This window comes from Panthera tigris, chromosome D4 (genome assembly GCF_018350195.1).
Source record: "Panthera tigris isolate Pti1 chromosome D4, P.tigris_Pti1_mat1.1, whole genome shotgun sequence".
NCBI lineage: Eukaryota > Metazoa > Chordata > Mammalia > Carnivora > Felidae > Panthera > Panthera tigris.
The window spans coordinates 58,156,121-58,181,454 of record NC_056672.1 but is presented as its reverse complement, the minus strand read 5'-3'; the positions used below and the strand labels follow the sequence as shown (position 1 = coordinate 58,181,454).

At 47.6% G+C, this 25,334-nt stretch overlaps 1 protein-coding gene across 2 annotated transcripts in view; it reads left to right on the top strand.

Moving 5' to 3' along the window:
* Positions 1 to 21,933: 21,933 nt before the first annotated feature.
* Positions 21,934 to 25,334, top strand: part of PAX5 (paired box 5) — a 187,936-nt gene continuing 184,535 nt past the window's right edge. Inside the window, exon 1 of one of the 2 annotated variants that reach the window (XM_042965180.1) lies at positions 21,934 to 22,214. In XM_042965180.1, coding sequence (XP_042821114.1) covers positions 22,169 to 22,214 — 46 coding nt within the window. In that variant the 5' untranslated portion in view covers positions 21,934 to 22,168. The remainder of the gene's footprint in view (positions 22,215 to 25,334) is intronic. The other variant, XM_007089318.3, reaches the window with a different exon arrangement.

The following is a 25,334-nucleotide window of genomic DNA, read 5'->3' as shown; positions in this document are numbered from 1 at the left end:
CCAGCCTGCCCCTCTGGAGTTCTCAGTCTAGAGGAGGGGGAGAGGGAACAAACAATTAAGTAAGTTAATTAGTCAGTTATAAATTATGTTGTATGCTATGAATGAAACCATGAGCTACAATTGAAAATAACTGGGGCGGGTGAGAGATCTTTTCTAAATAAGGTCGCTAAGGGAGGTCTCTCCAGGACATGACCAGTAAGCAAAGACTTGAAAGATGAGAAGGGGCTGGGTATGCAAAAAGTCAGAGAACATTCCAGGCAGAAGGGGTAGTATGAAGCAAGATTCTGAGGTAATAATAATATATAAATATTTACGTAACACTTACTAAATTCCCAGCACTAGTCTAAGCACACTACATATATTACCTCATTTATGCTTCGTGACAACCTTATGAGGTAGGCAATATCATCACCTCCATTTTATTTATTTATTTTTAAACGTTTATTTATTTTTGAGACAGAAAGAGACAGAGCATGTACAGGGGAGGGGCAGAGAGAGAGGAAGACACAGAATCCGAAACAGGCTCCAGGCTCTGAGCGGTCAGCACAGAGCCCGATGCGGGGCTCGAACTCACGGACCGTGAGATCATGACCTGAGCCGATGTCGGACGCTTAACCGACCGAGGCACCCAGGCGCCCCATCACCTCCATTTTACAGATGAGGAGCTGAAGCACACAGATGCTAATCAATTTACTCGAGGCTGAGCAGCTAGGAAGGGGTAGAGCTGGGATTCAAACTCAGTAATAAGGCTTCAGAGCCTACATGTTCAACCATTTCACTGACAAATTTGGGGCTGAAGCCCAAGTCCCCTGACTTCTATTTCAATTCTTATTCTATGGGTATATCCATATATGTAGGTGTTTATACACACACACACACACACACACACTCCCTGAATTTCCCTTTCAGGGATCTGAATATAAATAAGGGACATCCAAAGGCCCCTTCTTCAACTAAGAGTTGTTAGAATTGTAATTCTCTATGGCATTCCTGTGTTAGGCAGTGGGAATGCAAAAACATGTAGTTCCCACTGCAGAGGAGCTCACAGTCTCATGGGGTTGGAGAGGGCATGGTTCAGAGCAGTCTTCCCGAAGGAGGTGACACCGAGCAGTTTTTCTGGAAGCAATGGAGAGGGAAGGGCAAGTTGGACGAAGGGAACAGAAAGGGCAAAGCCACACTGATGTAAGGGAGCTTGGCTCAGCTGAGTAAATGCAAAGCCTCTGGTACGGTGTGTCACAGACAGGTCCAGAGGGAGATGTACAAGTGAGAGCTGAGCAGGGCCCAGACCACAAAGGGCCTTGAATATCATGCTGAGGAGTTTACACTTTCCCTTAAAGAATCAGAGAGCTATAGAAGGGTTTCAAGCAGCATTTTGCTTTTCATTATTTTAAGCCCACTGCACCAGCTGTTATTTTCACACCACCAAAGGAATACATATTTTTAAAAATTTATTTATTTAAGTAATCTCTACACCCAATGTGCGGCTCAAACTCATGACTCTGAGATCTAGAGACCCACACTCGCTGACTGAGCCAGCCAGGCGCCCCAAGGGAATAAGTATTCTGACTTCTCTGTTTTCCCATCCTCTGCTTCCTGTCTGGTGCCTCTCACTGGCTGAACCCAAAAGGAAGTCGAAGGGCAAGAAGTCTTAGTTGATGAAGTCTACAGAGGTCAGCTTGCCAGGGTACCAAAAAGGGGGGGGGGAGGAGAAGGGTAAAGAGTGGGTTTGGAAGAGCACCTGTTTCTCTTGAAAACATTCAGCACCTTTCTGAAAGGTTAAGAATGACAGAGAAGAGAGAGAAATTCTAGACCTGAAGGCTTCATGGGTGGGGAACATCTGAACTGGGCCTTGAAGATCTTTGACTTGTACAGATAGGAAAGGGGTCTTCCAGGAAAAGGAAAGTGCATGAGTAAAAGCTCCGGGAATATTCAAGGAGCCATAAACTGGACAAGGCAGAGCAGAAGGCCACGAAGAAGAGGAGGGGAACGGTATTTGTGTACTGGAGGGTGGCATCCAACAGAAAGGTGGACCATGAACAAAGGCAGATTGAACTGGATTAGGAAAGCCCAGACTCTGCAGCCTGACTGCCTGCTTTGAAACTGACTAAACTATCTACAATCTGTGTGATGGTGAGATGGTTACTTAACTCTCTGCTTCAGCTTCCTCCTCTGTAAAATGAGGATACTAGTGTGCACATGGCAGTACCTGCCTTATAGGATTGTTGTGAAGATTAAATGAATTAAAATATAGGAAGTGCTTAAAACAGAGCCTGGCACCTAATGAGTGTTGCGTTAGCTGCTGCTGGTGGTGGTAGTGATGTTATTGTGAGGACTATTTGCCTTTAGCCCTTGGGTTTGGGTATAGCTCCTGGAATGGGACCCAGGATCTCACGATGTTCCTAATGCAACCTGAGCACACAGATTCCTCATCCCCAGCATGACCTGGCTTGTTTGTACACCTATGAAACCTGAATATGAAGAACGTATAGAGAGGGAAGGACAAGTTGAGTGAAGAATGTATGAATGAGTGCAGAGCAAAGCCATCAAGAGAAACACATTACTTTGTCTTTGTTTCAAGGCTACAGTAAAGTAATCAAAGAAAAAAATGGAAAGGACGCAGGGCTGGGGAGCAGGAGACCCCGGTTCCTACCTGAGCTCTGCCACTAATTCAGTAGGTGACCTTGGGCACGTCCCTTCCGCTGTCTGGACTTTATTTTGACCCTCTGTAAAATGACGGGGGAGGATTATGATGATGTCTTAGGGGCTCTCTTCCAGCTCTATCATTCTGTAATTCTAAATCCCTTTATAACAAACTCTAGGAGAGGAGCTTTGCTCTTGCAAATGGAGTGTAAAGTTAATCCTGCCTGTGCTGAGGCTAACTAATGTGCATGTGTGGTTTATCCTACTTCATTAAACCCTGACTCCCCACAGAGCAATGCATAACGCAGCCCAGGCAGGTAATACCAAAGTGGTGCTGAACTGGGTCTCCTAATGGAAAATGATTTCCCCCCACTCTCTCAGGTTTATCGACACAAAGCCTATAACCCCCATTTTCCACACTGTTACTTTGCCACATGTATAGATTCAGACCCTGTCATAGGTATAGCAAGTCGGGTCCCGATACTGATTTACGTGCCCCACAGCCCACAGCCCACACCACCAGCAGATGTGAGCAACGCCATGGTTTTACATGGGAGGAAATGGAAGCTCAGACAGATCAGTGGACTTGCTGGGGAGGCACGTGGGGTGGTGCGTGATGGAGGAATTGAGGGTAGAGCTGCCGTTGACCAAGTTTTGGAACGTTTGCTAAGGGGTGGGCAAAAAAAGAAAGGTAACTGGAAGCTCTGAGGCTAAACTTTTGTGAAAATTTGTAAAAATCATTGTAGGGGCGCCTAGGTGGCTCAGTCGGTTGAGTGTCTGACTTCAGCTCAGGTCACGATCTTGCAGTTTGTGAGTTCGAGTCCTGCGTTGGGCTCTGTGCTGACAGCTCAGAGCCTGGAGCCTGCTTCAGATTCTGTGTCTCCCTCTCTCTCTGCCCCTTCCCCACTCGTGCTCTGTCTCTCTCTGTCTCTCAAAAACGAATAAACATTTTAAGAAATTAAAAAAAAATCATTGTAAATTCCCAAGTCACTTTTCCCCAAGACGAAAAGACCCTTTTTCTACAACAGTCTAGATTGTCTCTTGAGGATAAAATTGAATAGTAACTGTCTTGGGCTCCTTCAATTTTTCTTCTTGTATTGTGAAATACAGTCCAGATCCTGAAAAAATGCATAAAGTACAGAAGACCATTTAATGAATAACTAAAAGTGAGCTCTGGCAACTCCCACCCTGGTCAGAAAACAAAGTACGATGGTGAGCGAAAGAGGCAAGACACAGAGAATATATCCAGTATGATCCCATTCATATGAAGTCAGAAAACTGACAAACTCAATGTGTAGGCAGAAGTAATCACTCCCACACAGACCTGGGATGCCTTCTTCCTCTTCCACCTCACTGAGCACAGAACCCACTAAAGACTAAGAGGCACAGAGACACTGAATGTTAGAGCTGGGAATCACCTCGTGTGACTTCAAATCACTCATTCATTCATTCATTCATTCCTCAGATGCTTTGGGGCCTCTGGGTTGGGAATGGTGGGGTATATAGCATAGAGGTATCTTGCACAACTATGGGCCCAAAGGATCAACGAAAGCTGGAATGAATTGAGTCTGAAATGGGGGGAAGTAATAAGGGTCTTGGAAGTGCCTGGCTGTCAGCCAGGACATAGCCTTGCCCTCCTCTGAAAAACAACCAGCTGGGGCAAAACCCATCACGAGGGAGGGACCGAGAGAGACTACCCTGGCCTCAAAAAGAATGAGTAGGCTACTGTGGATGACTGCAATCAAGCCTTCATACCAATCTCTGTTCTCAAAAGTCAAGTGGATGGCGTTTTATGCACAAATGGATGAATGCCGAAGCAGTCAGAAATTAGGCTCCAGAATGTCAGAGAAGAAGGATCCGATGCCCTTGTTCTGTGAATGAAGCGAATGAGGGGCAGAGTAAAGTGACTTTTCCACAGGTCATGTGGGGAGCTTGAGGGGAACCAGGACTAAAATTCAGGTTTCTGACTCCCTGAGCAGTTCTCTTCCTCAGCCCAGACAAGAGGAATAGTATTTTTCAAGATGAATTTTTAGTATCATGGGTTTTTATGGTCATGAAATCATGGAGAACATAAGAGCTGGGAAAGATCTTAATGATAATCTCTCTAGTCCAGTGCGTCCAAACCAAGTTGGTCATCAAATCAGCTGGGAAACTTATTTTTTTTTATTTTTATCAAAAAAAATTTTTTTTAATGAGCTGGGGAACTTATTTTTATTTTTTAATTTTTTTTTAATTTTTTTATCGTTTATTTATTTTTGAGACAGAGAGAGACACAGCATGAACAGGGGAGGGGCAGAGAGAGAGGGAGACACAGAATCTGAAACAGGCTGCAGGCTCTGAGCGGTCAGCACAGAGCCCGACGCGGGGCTTGAACTCACGGACTGTGAGATCATGACCTGAGCTGAAGTTGGAGGCTTAACCGACCGAGCCATCCAGGCACCCCGCGAACTTATTTTTAAAAATCCAAATTCTGGGGGGCTTCTGGGTGGTTCAGTTGGTTAAATGTCTGACTTCAGCTCAGGTTTGTGAGTTTGAGCCTTACATCGGGCTCTCTGTTGTCAGCACAAAACCCGCTTCAGATCCTCTGTCCCCCCTGTTTTTGCCCCTCCTTCCCCCTAACATACATAAATATTTTAAAAGTATTTTTTATAGTTTATTTATTTATTTTGAGAGGGAGAACAAGCATGAGTGGGGGAGGGATAGGAAGAGAGAGAGAGAGAGAGAGAGAGAGAGAGAGAGAGAGAATCCCAAGCAGACTCTATGCTGTCAGCACGGAGCCCAATGTGGGGCTTGAACCCATGAACCTTGAGATCATGACCTGAGCCAAAGTCAGACACTTAACTGACTGAGCCACCCAGACGCCCCAACATAAATAAATATTTTAAAAAATATAGATTCTGGGACCCCAGGCCCCAGAGATTGGAATTTAGTGAGGCTGGGATTTTAGGAGGACAGCTTGGCCATCTATAATTTTTTAAAGCCCCTTGTTGATTCTGATGATTAGCACGTGGGACATTCACAAGGTTCGACAACTGTCTCCCATGATGGAGGGAGGAGGTGAGGCCCAGAGTAGAGAAGGCAGAGTATCTGTACGAGGTGACATCTCATTTCACCACACACCCCTCAGTTATCCAGGAGACGACTGAGTCAGACTGCATCTCTAGGAGCCTTGATTTGTTAATAGTGTTACCCCCAATACTGTTTTTGTGGTTAACACATTGTGTTTTTTTGAAGCAGCTTAAAAGATTCCTCGCCACGCGGCAAGGCACTCAGCTTTGTGCAATGTTTACAATGACTTTGTTGTTCATTAAACAAATTTACTCAGACTAACCCAACGATGAAAAAAAAAATCGTCTTGTTTACAGTGAGATCCTGACAAAAATACGTGTAGCAAAGACAGACAAACACACATAAACCTGGATTGCCGAGTGGGACACGATTTGCTGCTGCATCCAATTTTTCTCATTAGAACTTGTTTTATTTGAACATGACTCAGTACCCCGTGTAAATGCAAGGCTGTTAATCTTATTACTATATGGAAAACAAATTAATTAGTATGCATACTATTGGAGATGAGTTGTAAGGTCGGTGTTGGAAAGATTAGGAAAATACACTCATTACTCCAAATGATATCTGATATACACGTCTGACTTCCACTTTAAGATCGGTTCCATTATATGGGCAACAAATATAGCTAATAAAAATCAAGCCTTTGTGCTCAGCATCTAAATGTTGGGGTTGGCCAGAACATGCATACTGGCCTTCTTTGTTTTAAAACAAAGGTCAATGTGACGAATAACTGCTTGTCACTCTCCCTCTCCCTCTGCCAAGACCCACCTGCAGCAGGTACCCTTCTCAGGTCCAGGCTCCTGCTCCAAACCAAGCCCTACTAAGTGACCTCCTCCTTCTTCTACATGGCCACACAACTGCATACACTCTTCCGTGAGCACTTCCTACCTTTTTGCAGTGATCATAATGAGCCTCATTTTCCCAGGGGACTGTGTGCCCCTCAAGGGTGAAGACTATATTCCAATGGGACATTCAAATGCATACTACAAAGGGGAAAATGCAAAGAATGAGGAACCTCTCTATGTACCAATGGGGAATAATCACCAAGATATATTAAGTGTACCCATATGGACTACACACATGAACATATACTGGCAGGTTCAAAGAGAGGGATCGGGGGTGGGAGGGGGTGGGGGGGAGGGGGATAGCTGAGGTCCAGAGATAGGAAGAGACTTTTCCTCAGGTTCTTTTTGTACCTTTCGAATTTGAGCCACATGTATATATTAGTGAGTCAAAACAAACAAACAAACAAATAAGTCAATAAAATATTAAATTTAAAAATAAAATCTAGTAAAAAAGGAAATATTTGCTCAAAAGAAACCCCGAAACACCAGAACAAAAATAAAACAAATAAATATAAACAAATGTCATTTGGGGTATTAAGGATTTTGGGAAGTCCTTTAATAAGTAAACCTGTTTAATTTTAACTCTGTGTTACCAGACTCATGTCACCAGAGAGCTCCAAAAGAAACATAAAGTATCCAGTATTTCCCAAGTGATTTTGACCCTGCAATCCTTTTCAAAATATCCAATTTTACTGTCTCACAAAACACAAGTGACCCCACTAATGTGCTCTAGGAAAACTTTTTTTTTTTTTTCTGAGAGAGAGAGAGACAGAGAGAGAGAGAGGGAGGAAGGGAGGGAGGGAGGGAGAGGCAGAGGGAGAGAGAGAATCTGAAGCAGTTTCCAGGCCCAGGCCCAACCCGGAGCCCCACACATGGTTTGATCTCACGACCATGAGATCATGACCTGAATGCAAATCAAGAGTCAGATGCTTAATGGACCGAGCAACCCAGGCACCCCTAGGCCACATTTTAAATCAGAGGGTAGAAGAGAGAGTGGATACTGAGTCTGCTGCCAACTCCCTGAATGGACCTGGACAAGTCATTTCTCTTCTCTGGGCCTCAGTTTCCCCATCTCTAAAATGAATCAGCTGTACGAGATTCTTTCTAACATCCCTCCCAGCTCAGGAGTTCAAAGATTCTCTGGCAAGAATACATCAAAGAGAGCCCATGCTGGGGTGCCTGGGTGGCTCAGTCGGTTAGGCATCCGACTTCAGCTCAGGTCACGATCTCGCGGTCTGTGAGTTCGAGCCCCGCGTCGGGCTCTGGGCTGATGGCTCAGAGCCTGGAGCCTGCTTCCGATTCTGTGTCTCCCTCCTTCTCAGCCCCTCCCCCGTTCATGTTCTGTCTCTCTCTGTCCCAAAAATAAATAAATGTTAAAAAAAAAATTTAAAAAAAACAAACAAAAGAAAAACCAAAGAGAGCCCATGCTTTCAGTAGCAACTGGAGGCAAGGAGGTTTATGAAGTTACAAACTTACCTGATATGAATGTACTGTCCTAGCTTCTCCCCAAACCCCAGGGATAACAAAAGCAAAACAAAGCAAAGCAAAATGAAACAAAACAAAACAAAACAAACCTGAGAATCTTCCAGGAGGTTGTAAGAAACCAATGAAATCATCTTTGGTTCACTACAGTTACTCATAGTGCCAAAGGCAAGACCATTTTTCTCTGTGCATCCTTGGGCAAAACCATGAGTTGAGACTCTGTCTCCTCAGCTATAAAGTGGGTATAATAATTGCTTTGCTGCTTTCCCCAAAGTCTCGGTAAAAGCATTTAATTTATGACAGCAACAAAGAAGAGAATAGAGAGCCAATGACAGTTCTGTCAAACCATTTATTTTAATGAGTGAAAATGTTGCTTATCAAGTTATCTTTTGTTTTTCAGAAGATTTCCCTTGGGTAGTACGAAAGTATCATACTCATACTCATCCATTACTGGAGGCAAAATAAATTTATAAAAGCCTTTTGCAAAGTGATTTGTCCATATATATCAAGAACCGGGCAAGTTCTTGAACCAGCAAATCTAGATCTGGGGATTTTAGGAAATAATAAAAAAAAAAGGAGACAGAAGTATGAAGACGTAAAGTTTGGGATTATCTGTGATAGTGAAAAATTGAGTCTTTTTGAAAGTATAATGCTAGGAATGATATATCTACTTAAAAAGGGTATTAAGCAGCCATTAAAATAATTATTAAAACATTAAAAAAAAAACAAAAACCCATGTATTTTTATTTTTTTTTTAAATTAAAAAAAATTTTTTTAACGTTTATTTATTTTTGAGACAGAGAGAGACAAAGCATGAACGGGGGGAGGGTCAGAGAGAGAGGGAGACACAGAATCCGAAACAGGCTCCAGGCTCTGAGCTGTCAGCACAGAGCCTGATGCGGGGCTTGAACTCACGGACCATGAGATCATGACCTGAGCTGAAGTCGGATGCTTAACTGACTGAGCCACCCAGGTGCACCTAAAACAATTTTTTTTAATGTTTATTTATTTTTGACAGAGACAGAGACAGAGTGTGAGCAGAGGAGGGGCAGAGAGAGAGGGAGACACAGAATCTGAAGCAGGCTCCAGGCTCTGAGTAGTCAGCACAGAGCCCGATGCGGAGCTCGAACCCACAAGCTGTGATATCATGACCTGTGCCATAGTTAGACGCTTAACTGAGTGAGCCATCAAGGCACCCCCATTTCTTTCTAAATAATTATGAAGACCAGGGGCGCCTGGTGGCTCATCAGTTAAGCATCTGACTCTTAGGTTTCAGCTCAGGTCATGATCTCAGGGTTCATGAGTTCAAGTCCCACATCGGGCTCTGTGCTGACCTCACGGAGCCTGCTTTGGATCCTACCTCTCCGTCTCTCTCTGCCCCTCCCCTGCATGTTCATTTCTCTCTCTCTCTCTCTCTCAATAAATAAATAAACTTAAAAAAATAATTATGAAGACCATGTAGCATTATAATCATAAATTGTTAAGTGAGAAAGCTGAATACAAGCTGTAACCACACTAACAAAATCCTTATGTAAATTTTGCCAGCATGTAAATAAGGGCATAAAAGGAAAGCTGAACAGTTCGTTTGTTAGGATGGTAGGATTATGGATAATTTTCTCCCCTTTTAATTTCCTTTATTGTTATAACAGTGTAAACCACAAAAAAAAATCTGGAAAAAAATACAATGAAAGCAACAGATAGGTACATTTTGTCATATCCTTTGTAAATCCTTTCAGTGAAGAAAGGGATTAAATGTGGTTTACCATAGAAAATGATAAAATAAGAAGCACATATTGCATTTCTTCCAGACCCTCCTACCCTTCTGGGAATAAATTAAAATATAAACACCAGAGTTGATTTTTTAAAATCCAGGATTATCTCATCATTCTATTTAAAACATATAAAGAAAGAAAATGCACTCCTTTTTCTTTTGGATAAAAAATTTCCTCAGCCAGTTTCCATATGTCTGTTCTCTGTTGGTGGAGCTTGGGTCCTGACTCCTACCTTGTGCATTTCCCAGCTTGTAGGACCTCCCTCTGGATGTATAGACAGTGGTGGAGAAGGTCCAGTGAGACTGAAGGAAACTCAACTGCTCCTGCTTTGAGAAATGAGCACGCTAATTCCTGCCCAGGCTGCAGCCTGAGTCTGTGGTCAGGCTCCCCTGAGATAATGTGTGTAGGGTGACCCAGAATCACTTTGGAAATCCTATGGACTGCATACAGTTGAATCTTTTTTCTTTGAGAGTCAGTGCAGCATCATGAAGGACACACAGGGGTAGAATCTGGGTGAGGGTAAAGGTAGGGCCTGGAGGAGTCCTGGGTTTTAGGGAAGTAGTATAATTTGACTGTGAGGTTAGAACTGACTTTCAAATTCCATCTCTGCCATTTCCTAACCGGATGGTCCTGGGCAAGTCTCTGTGGCTTTACTTAACTCATGATGACAATGTTGTAAAGCATGGTGAGCAGTAAGTAGTAAGCACTCAGGAAATGTCAGGAACTCTCATCAGTCCTGCCCCTCCCAGTAACTCACTGTGGAAACTTTGGCAAGTCTGTTTCCTTCTCGGGGCCTTAGTGTGTCCATCTGTCAAATGGGGCAAGAGGTTGGATTCAATGGCTTCTCAGGGCTGTCTTTCTTAGCATAGACAGGCCCAGTCTGTGGTGTCACAGTGGTGGTTGTACCAATGTCCTTTTAAAGATAAAGTTACACGGGAATCTGTAGCCCGTGGGGATGCGGCCATGGAATTGAGTTTTCAGAAATGTTCTGTAGACTGGCCTCTCAGCCCCATAATCCTGCTCCTGCTTTACTCCTTTTTCTTTTTTTTTTTTTTAAGAATCTTTTTTTTGGGGGGCGCCTGGGTGGCTCAGTCAGTTAAGCGTCTGACTTCAGCTCAGGTCATGATCTCGTGGTCCGTGAGTTCGAGCCCCGCGTCGGGCTCTGTGCTGACAGCTCAGCCTGGAGCCTGTTTCAGATTCTGTGTCTCCCTCTCTCTCTGCCCCTCCCCCATTCATGTTCTTTCTATCTCTGTCTCAAAAATAAATAAACGTTAAAAAAAATTAAAAAAAAAAGAATCTTTTTTTTTTTGGTTTGTTTTTAGAGATAGAGTGAGAGTGCATGTGTGCATTCGTGAGCATGCTTGTGGGAGGGGAGGGGCAGAGGGAGAGAGAGACACAGAGAGACAGAGACAGAGACAGAGAGAGAATCTTAAGTAGGCTCCACACTCAGCTTGGAGCCAGACTCAGGGCTCCATCCCACATCTCTGGGATCATGACCTGAGTCAAAATCAAGAGTCAGATCCTCAACTGAATGAACAACCCACGTGCCACTAGAGTTATTTTTAAGTCATCTCTGCACCCAACGTGGGGCTTGAACTCATAACCACAAGATCAAAAGTTGCATGCTCCACAGACTGAGCCAGCCAGGCGCCCCCTGCTTTACTCCTGAATGTGCTTTCCCTAGTTGACATTATAAGATCACCCTTTTAGGCTGGGATTATTCATCCAATGACATAGGGAGGATGTTGAAACCCCCCTTGCACTGTCTAAGCTGATATTTTCACAGGAACCTTCACTGTGTTACCTTGCCTGTTCTTTCATGAGGGTAGTGACCCCCAGAGGGCAGAACTAGGACCAATGGACAGAAATTACATGAAAGCTGACGTGTGCTCAATGAAGGAAAGGAATTCTTGGCAGCCATTCCACAATGAAAAGAGCTAGTGAGCTCACTGTCCCTAGAGGTATTCAAGCGCAGGCTGAGTGTTTATTGGGATGCTATAGACAGGCCAGGCTAGATACAATTCATATAATGAAATGAGGTCCTCTACTCCAAGTGCCCATGCTATTAATGAACAATTTACTGATTTAATTACTAATACATTAATTGATGAACTACTAGCTGTACCATCTAAGAGAATCTGGCCTATTCTAGTTGCTCTCTGAAGAGGATGCTCACTGGAAGACTCCTGGGATTGGGGGTTTGTGGAGAATCTGACAGAACACATGACTTATGACTCATCTTTCTGCGCCTTCTTTCCCACAGAGTGAAATTCTATAATGTACAGGGTATGTGTGTGTGTGTGTGTGTGTGTGTGTGTGTGTATACAGTAGACTTCACCTCATTAATGCACTATTGACTGCAATTATGCCTTTTCATTTTCCCTGTAGGATCTGAGGTTTTCCTCTCCGTTCAGCTCTGCCCAGCTGTGTGTTTTTCCCCAGCAATTCTAGATCCGACATTGTCTTTTCAGAAATTTAGCAGTGGTATCATGACAGCTGTTAACCAATGGCTCTGAGATGTGCTTGAGTTGAATTTTTTGCCTGCTGGCAAAGGATACTTTGAAAAGACTGGCACAATTTTTTTAAACATGTGAGTACTGTCTGCCTCCTCCTATACAAACCCCCACTCACAGCTCCTGTCAAATGCTGGGCCATTGGCTCCTCTACCAAAGGAGAAATATTCTTAGTCAACCAAAAAAAAAAAAAAAAATTTTCTTTAAACAGCACTGGGGGATGTAAACCCATCTTAACAGTACCTCATGAGATAAGAGCCTAGCAATTCTGTCATTTGATATTCACAAAAGCCCAGAGAGGTGGGTTGAGTGGGTGCCAGTTAATCTCCCCAACACACAGGTTAGCAAACTGAGGGGCAGAGAGGCGAGGTCACACTGCTAGGATGTGGTAAAGCAGGAGTTAGAGTTGTGGACTACAGAGGCCCAGTCTAAAGAGGATCATCCCTTCACCACGTTTATTCATTCATCAGACTCTTGATTTATGTGCAAGTCCTGTGTTGTTCTGGGGTTGCAGAGACAGATAAGATACTGTCCCTGCTCTCATGAGAGAAAGGCACAAGGACAAATTGCTATGATAGTGTGACGAAGGCATTTGCAGAGGTGTGGGACCCAGAGGGACTCCGATACACTCACTCAGGGAGTGACTCTAGGCATAATACAGACACAAAACCCCACAGAAGCAGGTAGTAGTAACCTCTGCTCAACCAGAGAGGCTCAGCAAGAAAGAGGGTCTTGCAAAGTTCGGAGGGAAGGTGATATGTTCCCATGGGAGTGGTAGGTGATTGGGCCAAATCTCAAGGTTGCTCTAATGCAGTTCTTAACTGTTTCTCCCTGGGGACTCCATTTTCTCAGCTCCCTAGTTTGGTCACCAGGGAACACTGTGTGCTCCTGCCCTTCCACTTCCTAAACAGGCCAAGCATTGTCTGCCTCTAAGCCATTGGTCAGACTGAACCCTTGGCCTGTAGCAAACACCTTTCTCCACATCTTCTCCAACTCAGTCTTCCAAGCTTAGATCAAATACCACCTCCTTCAAGAAACTTTCATAGATTCCCCCTAGTAGGAAAGGACTCTTCCTTCATTTTCCTAACTGTATTCAATTAAAAGCTCCATCAGGTTCTACCTTATATTATAGGCTTATTTCTCTCACCTGACTGTGAGCAACTGGACGGCAAGAGAGTCTTGTCTCTCTCTAAGCCTAAGCACTGGGCTCTTTTTGTTGAATGGAACAGAATGAAAAAATGGGAGGAGGAGACAGTTCTTTGGCTCTTTTGGGACACATTGGGGATGGTTTGCAAAGAGACTTGCTGGCACTTTGGGCATCTAAGTACTGTGATCCTTACCAGCTCCAAATTCTCAATGTTTGGATAGGTGGAGGCCTGGTGAAGTGGGGGGTGGGCAGGAATGAGTAAATCCCAAGGGATTCAGTCCTTGCCCTGGAAAAGCTTTTAAGTCAGTGTTTTTCAACGGATGGTTCAGGTACCTCTTGCATCTGATTTCCCCGAGGAAGTTATTAAACATTTGGGTTCCAAGCTCCGTCCCCTATCACTAAAGCAAGCTCTCCAGAGTTGGGGCCCAGGGATCTGCATGCAATCCTTCTCACACTGAAGTTGAGAAGTTACTGTTATTAACAACCAGAATGGCATACTGCCAGAAGAGCCAAGGTCCCAGAGGTGGAGCCCTGCCCACGGGAGCTCATAGCCTAGGAAGATGGGGGAGGACTGGACACACATACTCATTTGCCATTGCACAGGGAAACAGGAAAGGGAGAACTCAGGACTATGTGGCCTGAGCAGTGAGTGGTGGCCACCAGTGGTAGCTCTGAGAGGGTGTCCCACAGCTGGAAGATTTACTAAAATGGATGAGGAACATTGCAGGCTGAAATTCTTTTGTTTGTCCCCAGGCTGGCGTTTTTTCCGAACTTAGCAAATTCTCCAGGTCAGACCATGAAAAGGTGATACAAGTTAAGCGTTCTTGTGTATGTCTCCTTTGGTCCTGTAGCTTTTCTTTGAACTCCCTTTGACCCTTGGGGTCCATTCACTCCTCCAGTAGGGGGAGAATATCTGCTGCCGTTACTCTGGCCATCTCAAGGGATGTATGGCAGGAGTTTGCCCACCTTATCCATCCTCCTCCTTACTTTGCTCCATTCCCCAAACCACGCTGAACTCCTTCCCTCAGGAGACTTTACCATTCCTGCCCCCCAACACAAGCCCTTGGTCAGCTCTTTTCATAGCATTTTACTGATATGTTGGTACACAGTAGTCTCATCTGCAAAATGGGAATGTTGATCATGCTCTCCCAGTCATTATCCAGTGAAGTCTTACTCACCCCTCAACATCCTCTAGGTTGCTCCCCCAAGAGAGGTCTCCTCCAACCTCCTCTGCCTTTCCAGAGTCTGGCTTCATCACCCTGCTGTTTTCCCACTGCCCTCTTTGCTCACCCCCATCCTCACACTCTTTACAGTCCAAGTAGAGATCTGTCTCCCCTCTGGACAAGGGCTCAAGCCACGTTATGCCCTGGCTCTTGACACAGGGCTGAGTACTCTTTCCCAGGATGGCTTCAAGGGTCAAATGACTGCTGTGTGCACTCACTGAGGGTGTCTCTGCAAATGTTGTTGCCCTCTTCCCTGACACCCGTGACAGTGGAGGGCACGGGGCTGGCCCATTAGGCCAAGGGGACAGGACACCCCAGCACTGCAGGCATCAGATACTCCCACTGGGTCCGGAGAAAGAAGGGAGGGCTATCTACTCGGAGCATGTGGCCCTTCTGGCCCCAGAAGCACGCTGCTCCCCCTCCCCCATGCCTGCTGGGCAGCAGCTTTCCCCTGGGTGGCCAAAAAGGCTTTAGGGACAGAGCTTTCGGTGTCTCCGAAGCTGCCACCGATGGCACAACCCGGGCATCCAGCCTGCAACGAGGGCCTCAGAGGAAATGGAGGAACCAAGTACTCGCTAAACGGGGGCAGGCTTTGGTGAAAGGAGCCCACACAAAACCTAGCTCTGAGCCTAATTAAAAAGAGTGCTTAATCCCTCCCCCAACAAATGCTGATCTCCCACAAAGGAGAACAGGAATGCCAGTGGCCAGGAAGACCCGAAGCCTTAAAAACAAGCGCTTCGGGCTGTGCTGGGCAGCTCCTCTATGATCTGATACAATGACTATTGTCAGGGAGGGCTGTTTTTCCGTGTTTTTGTATCCTTTTCTTCGCATCTTCTTTTGCTACCTAATTTCATGCATCAGAGGTCAAAAGACAAAAGGTCAGTCCTGGTTTAGAGGCAGCAAACTCCCCACCACCAGGAACGTGTATCCAAAGGAGCGCTTTGAGGCACCGCCTGCAGACACCGGCAGGTTTTCATCCCCGCCTAATTCTCTTTTGTCACTTCATGGGGTACACGAGTCTACGTGCAAATTGCATGAGAAATGAGACACCAACTGCTGTACCAAACTCGGAAAAAAAATCGGTCCCCCTTTCAATTCACCATACTATTTCCAACTCGCACCTTGTGGGTAAGAATTTGTGCCTAACAAGAATCCCGTCTGGGGCTCTTAGCCTGCCTATCCACAAACCTTTATATATACATATCAACTTACACTGCAAATAAAGACTCGGAATAGATAGTCCTTACTTGTTTTTCTGGGAGAATTTATAAAGATCTCTCCATAACATTACCAACGCTTGTCCTAAAAATTGCTTTCATTGAAAATTTAGCAGCATTTTTAGTATGAGTGATTTGGTATGGTTCTTTTAGTATGAATTTAGTAGGGATATTTTGTTCTAGACCTCCAATTTTTGTCGACGCCCCATTTTGGATTCTCAAGTAGTAGTGTATTGCTAGTTTCCCTATGTGATAGATGGACACTTAGGTGATTATAAGGAAAATAGTGTCATGATTTCCCATTAGAAATATTTTCATGATTTAGGGGGAAAACAACCTTCTTGTTCTATGCTTCATAACCTCCTCATACCATCTTGATATGCCAAATGGCTTTCATCTGATTGAAAGTAAATGAGGGGACAGGTTTTTAATTTTTCTTTTTGTAGCCAATTTTTTAGCCAGTTGCCATTCAATGTCTGAAGGTCTGGCCCCCACCTCCAGGATTAAGTAAAGGAGAAGTTAAACACTTTGGGAAGTGTCTCTGGTCACTAGAGACTGGGGCTGGCTGCAGGGCTCACCTCAAAGGCCCTCTGGACCCAAATCCAGCCAGCTCCTCTTGCATCTCACTCTGGGCTAAGTCCTGGAGAAAGCTACCAGCAAAGAATAGCTGGTCAAGTTGCTAATAAGAGGTCAGCAGCAGCAAATCTGAAGGGTTTTTAGAGCTCAGTTTTATTACAGGCATGTTCTCAAATCCAGACTTTATATCCTGCAGTCCCCTCTCTACCCCTTTGACTGCCCCTCAAAAGGAAGAAAGAAAAAAAAAAAAAAAGCAGTCCACAACCTGCCATGAGTCTGGGGTATTCGCTTGGCGATTTGCAAGGTCACTCTACAGGCTCCAGGGAAAGCGCTCCAATCCTGCTGTGATCCTCTGCCATAGCTCCGAAGTTATTACAGAAAAATGGAGAATGAAGTAAGTGAGAACATTAAAGGGCCTACTTACAGGCGCGCTTCACTTCCGTTTAATAGCCTGATCTATGTCCAAAAACTAAAAAGATTGTTTAACCTGTGCACTCACTCAAAATCGCTTGTGAAGTAGGCTCCTTTATGTTCCAATACTTCACGGGATGAAATTATATCACATTTAAATGTTATTGGTTTAAAACACTAAATAGGATGTAAGTCTAGGCTGGCGCATGAATATTTAAAGCTCACATTACACGGAGAAATAGCAGAAGAAAAAGGGGAGGGAGAGCTAACAGTTCATCGTATATTGATAGAAATAAAACATCCTATGTATTAACTTTCTTAAGCAAAATAAGATTTTATTATTTACAAATTATGACATTGTTAAATTTAAGGGGAAATATAATAAGAAATGAACTGACTTAACGTTTGTTCTCAATGTTAAACAGAATGCCCAGTAAATCTTTTCAACGCCTCGTTTGGAATTCTTAGGTAACAGTGGATTGCTGGAAAATGTTGGCAAATGTTAAATACAACTGACTGCCGGTTTTCCATACTCACGTATTGCAAGTGTAACTCCAAGAGAGTAAATTTTATCTCAAAATTCTCCTAGAGTTTCCTTCAAACCTTGTCTCTGTGCATATGTATACGCCGTATACATGACGTCTGCCATGTGTACCTGTGCACTAGAAACCAATAGTGGAACTGAATTGGATTACTGGATTGAGTTGAAATGAAACCAGCCAAACGACCCAGGTCTGCCCTCCCCGAGGCTTCTCTCAATAACACCTTTAATTAAAACAAGAAAAGCAGTAAAGTAAAACAACAATAGCGATAACCCACCACGAGCGCCAGGTTCCCCGAACACAGCCCCATCGCGTTTTCCAGCGCTACCCGAATATTCCTGGGTGGCGAGCCGCTAGTACATGGTGCCCTAGAGAACCAGGAGCCAGACCTCAAAGCCCTTTGGGCGCAGAGGACCCCGCTGGCAGCAGAAATGGGTGCTTTGACCCAAACCCGTCCTCAGCCCCTTTCTGCTGCGGACACCGCTAGAAAACTTGCGGCGGCGACTGGCCTGCGTTGCGCGCTTTTTGCGCTCTGCACCCAGGGAGTTGCCAGTGGAGAGGCGCCCCAACCACCCGAGCGCCGCCCCTAGGCAAGCCCCAAGCTTATATCGCGAGGGACCTACTCGCCGCGACTCGGTGTCCACCCTCAATCCCAACACCATCCAGGGTCGGCAAACGAAGCAGGGCGGGGCTGGGCATTAGGGGCACCGCCCGCGGAAGGTGCGGTGCCACGTGCGCGCTGCAAGGACCCTGAATCCTGCAAGTCCAGCTGCGGCCTCTGCCGCTCCCAGATCCCGGCCCCCAGCTTTGGGGCGGGGCCTCCTCCTTTCCTCTTGCCTGGACGTCGGCTCCCACCCACCCTCAGCTCAGGCCCCAGCCCAGAGCCCTAGGGTCAGAGTCGTTCTCCGCAGCGTCTCCCTAGGCTCTTACAGAGCGAGGCCCAGCGGCGGACCGCGCTGGTCCAACCTTCCCATGCTGGATTCCGGGTTGGGGATCTCTGGGGGCGCTGGGCCGGAACCGGGCCCCAGTTCCGGCCCACAAGTCCTGGGGTCATCGGGCGTTTCCTGGCGGAGTGGAAGAGCCCGAGCTAGGCTCCTCTCCTCCCGTCGTTGGCCTCCCCCTCCCTAGACTTCAGTGTCTTAGCTGGAGGGAAGCTCGCAGCGTGCCTAGGCCAACCCCTTCTGCGACTCTTTTCTTTTCCTGTCACTCTCTGTTCTCGGTTTCTGCTTTCTCGCTCTCACAGAATACAGAGCGCTGGGGCCCCGAGGAGCCTCCACACCAGCCCCTTTCCTGGGCCTCCAATCTGCCCTTCCTCACGGTCTTGTCTCTCCCTCAACATAATTCTGTCTCTATAGATTCTTCCCGCATTTCCCTGCGGGTTTAGCCAGCATGTCTCTCTGCCTCTCCAAATTTCCCTCTCCCTTTCTCCTGGGTGTAGCATTAAACAAATCCAGGTGTATCGAGGATGGAGAAATTCCGGCGACGTGGACAGAAAGAATGCCTTATTCTGTCCTTGTAACATTTGCGGCCACTACAGTTTGTCTTCTCCTTGAAGTGATGCCAGCGCCGGTACCGCCATGCAGGCCGCTGCTACCAAGGCGCTGGCTCGCTCTCTCGCTCTCTAGCTGTGTATGCGTATGCTCGAGTGTGGATTTATGTGTCCGTGGTTGCAAACCAGGACAGCCTTTCCAAACCGAAAGCTGAGCGGAGTTGGGTTCCTAGGACACTAGGGCTGCGGGCAAGTAATATGGGGGACTTTTCCGGGATTCCGACGCGAATCTGCCTCTAGACTCCGCGCGTCCCTAACCATCTGCCAAGTATCTCGAGGGCCGAAGCATCAATTCCGTGTGGTCCGAAGAGTTTCTCCACTTGCTCCTCTGTGGGGATCCGCCCCTCGGTCCAATGCTGCGGGAGTCAGGGAGGTCCGGAGCAAGCTGGCCAGGCGCGAGGGGAGATCGACCCACAGAGGACAGGGTGCTCAAGGGAACGGCGGCTGGGGATGGGTACCCCGCGAGGGGGGCTCTGTGAATTCTGAGCCTGGCACTGGCCCCGCACAACCCGCAGGGTTATGACTAGAGGCGGGCGCCCCCTCGGGAACGCACATTTGTTTCGCGTTGGTCTGGAGCGCGCAGAATACGACGCGGCGGCGCCGAGGTCAGGTTTTGCGGAGCACCGTGAACCCATCATTTCTGATGCTTGGCCTATTCTTCCGCCCTTCCTGGGTGCAGACTGGAACAGAGTAGTGGCCAGTGTCTCCTCCCTAATCCAAAAGCCCACAAAGCCAAAACACACTTGTAAAACTCACCAAAGCATCTCACAAATACAAAAACTAAAGCCCACAGACAAAAACATAACCCCAACCCCCCATCCAAACGCTCGGCTCCTAAAAAATAAAATCAAAATCGAAGAAAACAAAACACATACAAACACAAAATTCACCTAACACAAAACACACAGACGAACACCCAGTAATACAAAATCAAAACACATCAAAACACCGCGCAGAAGCAACAGTCTTCCAAACGACACACAAAAGGACAACCTCCTAGGACAAAGTACAAAACACGTAAAATTAAAACCCACCAGACAGAAAACAAAGGCCACCAGAAAGGCCAAGACTCACAGAGCAAAACCCTCTTAAAATGAAATCCACGAAATAACTACACGCAAAACACCCGAAACAAAAGACTCTCTCAGAGATAATGAAAAGAAAATTCACGGGAAACAAATAAAAACAAAACAAACCCTCTAAATCGAAAACAACCCCAACAACTCCCGCCCCCAGCCTGGGGTGAAATGTCAATTCCGGGAGGGCTTTTGATCTCTAGGCGCGGACAGGCCGCTCCTCCTCGGCTCTGCCACCCCGCGCGGGCTAGGCGAGAGGGCGGGAAGCAGGAGCTGGGGCTGGACAGCGGAAGGAAGAGTCGAGCTCTCGGAGAGGGCCAAAAATCGAATCGCCGGGGCAGGGACCCGGACTCGAAGCGTGCAAGAAGGAGGCGGCGCAGGGGGACTGCGCAGATTACTTGGTGGGGGGGCCGCCGGGGAATCCACAGCCACGTTTCCGATTGTGGCGAAATCGGCTCAGTGGATAAGAGATGTCCGGTTCCCGCCAGCCTCCCCCACTCCCCCTTTTCTCGAGCTCTGGGCTCTTCCCCCTAGGTTGCGGCCCAGCCTCGTGACCACCCCCTCCAAAAAACAAACAACACTCTTGCTGAGGGCGATTCACTTTCCGAAACTGCCATTGTCCGGAGGGCCAAGAGTCCTCCTGCAGAGCGCTCCCCCGCCCTGAAGAACCTTGCCCCTGCGACCACCCCACAGCGGGGCCCCACAGACTTCCAGTGGCCAAGCCTTGCAGCTGGACTCGGGACTGGGGAGGGGGGAGGGGAGTGAAGTTTTAAGCCTGGGCCGAAGAGAACGGGCTGGACGTGCCACACCACTGCCCCGTCTCTCTCGGGCTGATTTCCCCTCTTGGAATCAAGTCCCGGGTCTCGGGGCCGGGCCCGCCGCAACGTCTCCGGGCTAGAGGGCAAAGGGATTCTATTTATGGGCCGGGGTAAGGTGTCCAGGACTCCCGCCAATCTCCAGGACCTCTGAGATGGTTCTGCTCAGCTCGGGCGCTCCAAAGCCGAGGCCCGGATTTTATCTCCATCTTATAACCTCTATAAGCTCCGGGCCAGAATGGGACATGGTTTGGGAGGGAGCTCTGGGACCAGGAGGCTGAGTGGGGACCTGGGGGCTTTAGGGTTCTGGCACTACCCTAAAGTCAAGGACCCGGCAATGTTATTAGAGCTGCAAATTGGGGTGGGGGTAGGATTTCTGGGGGCTGGCGCCGCCCTAGGGGTGAATCTGAGGAAACTGGAACGCCCCCCTCTACGCCTGGCGACGCTGCTTGCCTTTGCACCCCCTTCAAAAACACCTGCTTGGCGAGGTGGTTATTTTTTAAAAAACAAAAACCCGGCCTGCACCCGCCTACGCGGCGGGGCTCACACCTAGAGGAGTCACCCGCACAGGGCCGCGACATCGAGACATCGAGACGCAGGGGTTTGTAGAACGTGCGGCCACGAGGCCAGGGCTTCCCGGCTTGCCTTCGGTCCGCACCTTCTCGTGGGCGCGCGGGCTAGCGCCCGGCTCCGTTTGAACCCTTCCTTCCCTCCCCCCAACCCCCTATAAAAGTCCAGGGCGGCGCGGCAGCGGCACTGCTGCTCTCCCGGCCTCCCGCACTGCTCCGGCCCGGCTCGGCCCGGCCCGCCCCGTCTGGCCAGCTGAGCAGGCCCGGTGGCACAGCGCGGACACCCTTTCCCTGTTCGGGGCCGGCAGTGCGGGGCGGCACGCTGGGGGCGCGGCGTGTCTGGGGACATCTTGTGATGTTGGCGAGAACAGGACATGATCTCACATGGCGAGAAGCTCTTTAGTTCCTTAATCATTTCACGGTGCCTTCGGACGCTTTTTTTCCACCTAAAACGTTTAGTTTCAGCTCAGTGATCAGCTACCCCAGCTCGGCGGGGGAGCGGAAGGCTTGAATTATTCCGACCTGTGAGCGGCCCCTGGCACCAGAAAAAAAAAAAAAAAAGAAAGAAAGAAAGAAAAAGAAAAGAGAAAGAAAAAAGAAAAAGAAAGGGGAAAAAAGGAAAAGAAAAGAAAGAAAAAAAGAAAAAAGAAAGAAAAAGAAGCACACACAAAAAGTGGAAACTTTTTCCCCCTGTCCACTTCATCAAGTTCTGGAAAATCAAAATGGATTTAGAGAAAAATTACCCGACTCCTCGGACCGGCAGGACAGGTAGGACTGCGATCCGGGCTTCAGGCATGCTAACTCCAGGACCCAGCCGGCTCTGGTCCTCACGCACGTCGGCCCTGGGGGAGGGAGTGAGCCGCATTTTCTCAGGGATTGACTGCGTGTCTGTCTGCGGCGCGTTTTTTATGTCTTTTCACCAATTTGTTCACACACTTCTGCATCCGTCCAAGTATCTGTGAGTTTGTGTTTTTCTCTGTTACTGTATGTCTATCTGGGGGTCTGAAAGTTCGTTTGGGTCCGTGTGTTTACATAGGGGCTCAGAGTGTGCGTGAGTGACAGTGAGTTTGTGTGTCCCTGTATGTGTATTTTCAAAATGTCTGTGTGCCTAAGAATTTATGTGCCTGTGTGTATGCGTATCCTTATATTAATGGGTGTTAGTCATGTTTATGAGTTGATATTTCTGGGTACTGTACTCTGCATATCCAAAATGTGTGTCTGTGAGCCGAGTGTATGTAATTTGGAGAAGTGTCTCAGTGTACATCTACTCCTTTAAGGGCTTGTGTTTACCTGTCGTATCCCAAGTGCCTTTGGCAGTGAGAATGAGGTGGTTACGCTGACTCCTCCATTTTTGGATGCCAACAGCTGTTCACCGTGTACATGCCAATGTACACAAGAATGCCTGCCTGGAGGCACAGAGATGGATCTAGGGCAGTGGGGTTCTGTTGTGCTAAGCCTGCGGATGGTCAGGCTGTGGTCACATAATGTTGGAAGAACCCGGAATGGAGGCGTGATTTCAGGGAGGGCCGTCCCTGGGTGTGTGGGGTGCACTGCTTCACTCTGTGGGCTCTGTTGAGTCTACCATTTGTATGAAAGTGTCTCCTGTGGCAGGCATAACCTTGGCGGGTGACAGCAGGCAACCTACAGGCTAGTTGTGACATTTCTAGGGACCTCCAGCCTGCCTTCACTTTTTCCTAGACAAGCCTTTGACCATGGTGTGTGTGTGTGTGCTCTTGCGCGCACGCTGTGTGCACGGGTTTTATCTTGTGGGTGCTGCTCCAGTGGAGGAGAGCACAGTGGGTGGACATGTATGCCTAGCCTGGGCATCCAACTCTGGTGCCTGTATAAACACGGGCCTTCCTGGCACAGAGCTTGGTGTGCCACCCACAGGCCCAGGCAGTGGTAGCAGAGTGTGTTTATATCTAAGAGGAAGTGGCAGGCAGCAGGAGGCCTCAGTTTGCCCTGAGGTTAAATCTGGGTATAGGAGCCTCTTTTACGCATTAGGCTAAGTGTACTAACCCCCCCCACCCAAACACACTCCTGGCCCTGCGGGCAAGAATTCCACTTCCATTATCCTCGTGGATCTTTGAGGCCGTACCTCCATCTCAGCCTTAAATACTGGTCAAAAAGCAGAGAGAGAGAGAGAGAGAGAGAGAGAGAGAGAGAGAGGTGGACTTTAACTCTAAACCCAGACAACTCCCTGCACATACATAGGTTTCCAAAATTGTAACAGGAGAAATGAGGACAGAAATCTAAGAGGTGGGGAATTAAAGCGGACTCCCCAAGGTTAAGGTGCATCAGGAAGGGAAAGGAATCGGAAACCCCCTCTGCTCCATCCCCTTCCTCCTTCCCCACTGGGGTCCCTCGGAGGGTAGGACTCAGAGAGTCGCCTGCGTCGGAATGAGGACTAGGTGTTGTGTGTATGTCGGGAACGGGTCAGAGGCATGTGAGGCTCCGAGGGAGGGTCTGGGTGGCTGGCAAGGCAGCCTCTCCCTACGAGCTGTCTACCCAGAATGTAATTCAGGGCGGTCGATGGGCTCTTTGATTAGTTCAATCGCCTGAATAATCGTTTAATCAATAAAGCATTTCATTCCTCAGTGAGGCGGACCTGGGTGGGGCTGGGGGGCCCTAGTCTGGCCCGAGTTTTAAAATCTGGAGAGCCACGCCCCATCTTCTCCTTTGGGCTGGGGTAAGGGCCGCCTCCTCTGGCAAGGGTGGACATCTCAGGTGACACTGCACTTCCGCCTGTCTGCACCAGCCTGCGCCCCAACTGGGGGAGAGGAGACAGCTGAGAAGCTGGCCAGGCTCGGGGCATCTAGGTCTGGTTCTAAGGGATTTGTGTGGGCTTCTCCCATTTCTCAACTTCGAAGCCTTTTATGGGCCACTTGACCTCCTTTTCCTTCCTTCCAACTGTATTCCATTCCCTCTCTTGACTTCAGTTTCCCCATCTGTACAATGGGGAAGGAGTATATGCCCTTTTTGCTCTAATTCCAAGATCAGGTGAGGTCAGCCTTGAGCAGGGAGCCACTTAAGGACCCTCCTGTCTAGCCTCTGATCATTGTGGTACCAAAAAGGAAAAACTGACGGCAAGAGAGGGGCAGGGACTTGTCTGACATCATACAGCAAGAAGTACAGGAGTAGGTACTACAAGAAGTACTACAAGGAGTAGGACTGACAGGTGACTTCTCTGCCATTAGAGCTCTCATTCTTGCTGGGAGAGGAGATGGAGCCCCACCCTCCAAAGGCCCCCGTGGAGAAAAACTATTCTTGGCCAAGCTAGCTTAAGGAGTCCAAGGCCAGGAAGGCCAGGAGAGGCTGAGCACTGTCTGGGCATTGGCATCTAGCACCCTAGCTCTGGGATGAACGTGGTGGAATGATAATAATACTCCCTAGCCATGGATCTTCATCTTTCACAACTTTGGGAGGCCTCATCTCAGGGGTCTCTCCATTAGACACATAGGGAAGCTGAGCCCTAAGAGAAGTGGCCTGTAGCCTGAAGACTTTGGGAGAGAGGAAGGTAGTTCCAGAACCCCTGGCCTTCAGGGTGCACTGGTAATGATAACAAACCCTGACAAAGGCAGTTTACGTGGTTCTTGAAAAATTTTGTTAAATTCTATTTTTCACATACTTAAGTGATTCCTACAGAAAGACCCTGATCCAGTGCAGGAATCACACAGGAATTCACTCTGCCACCACTAGCTGTGTAACCCGGGTCAGTTGCTTTCTCTCTTTGATACTTTAAAAGTGAGGATTAGACCCAGTGTAGGTGGGGGTGAGGGTGGAGGTGGGAGGGAGCTAGCTGCCTCTGTTGGAAGAGCATGTGTCTCTTGATCTCTGGAGTCTTGATCTCAGGGTCATGAGTTGGAGCCCCATGCTGGGTATAGAGAT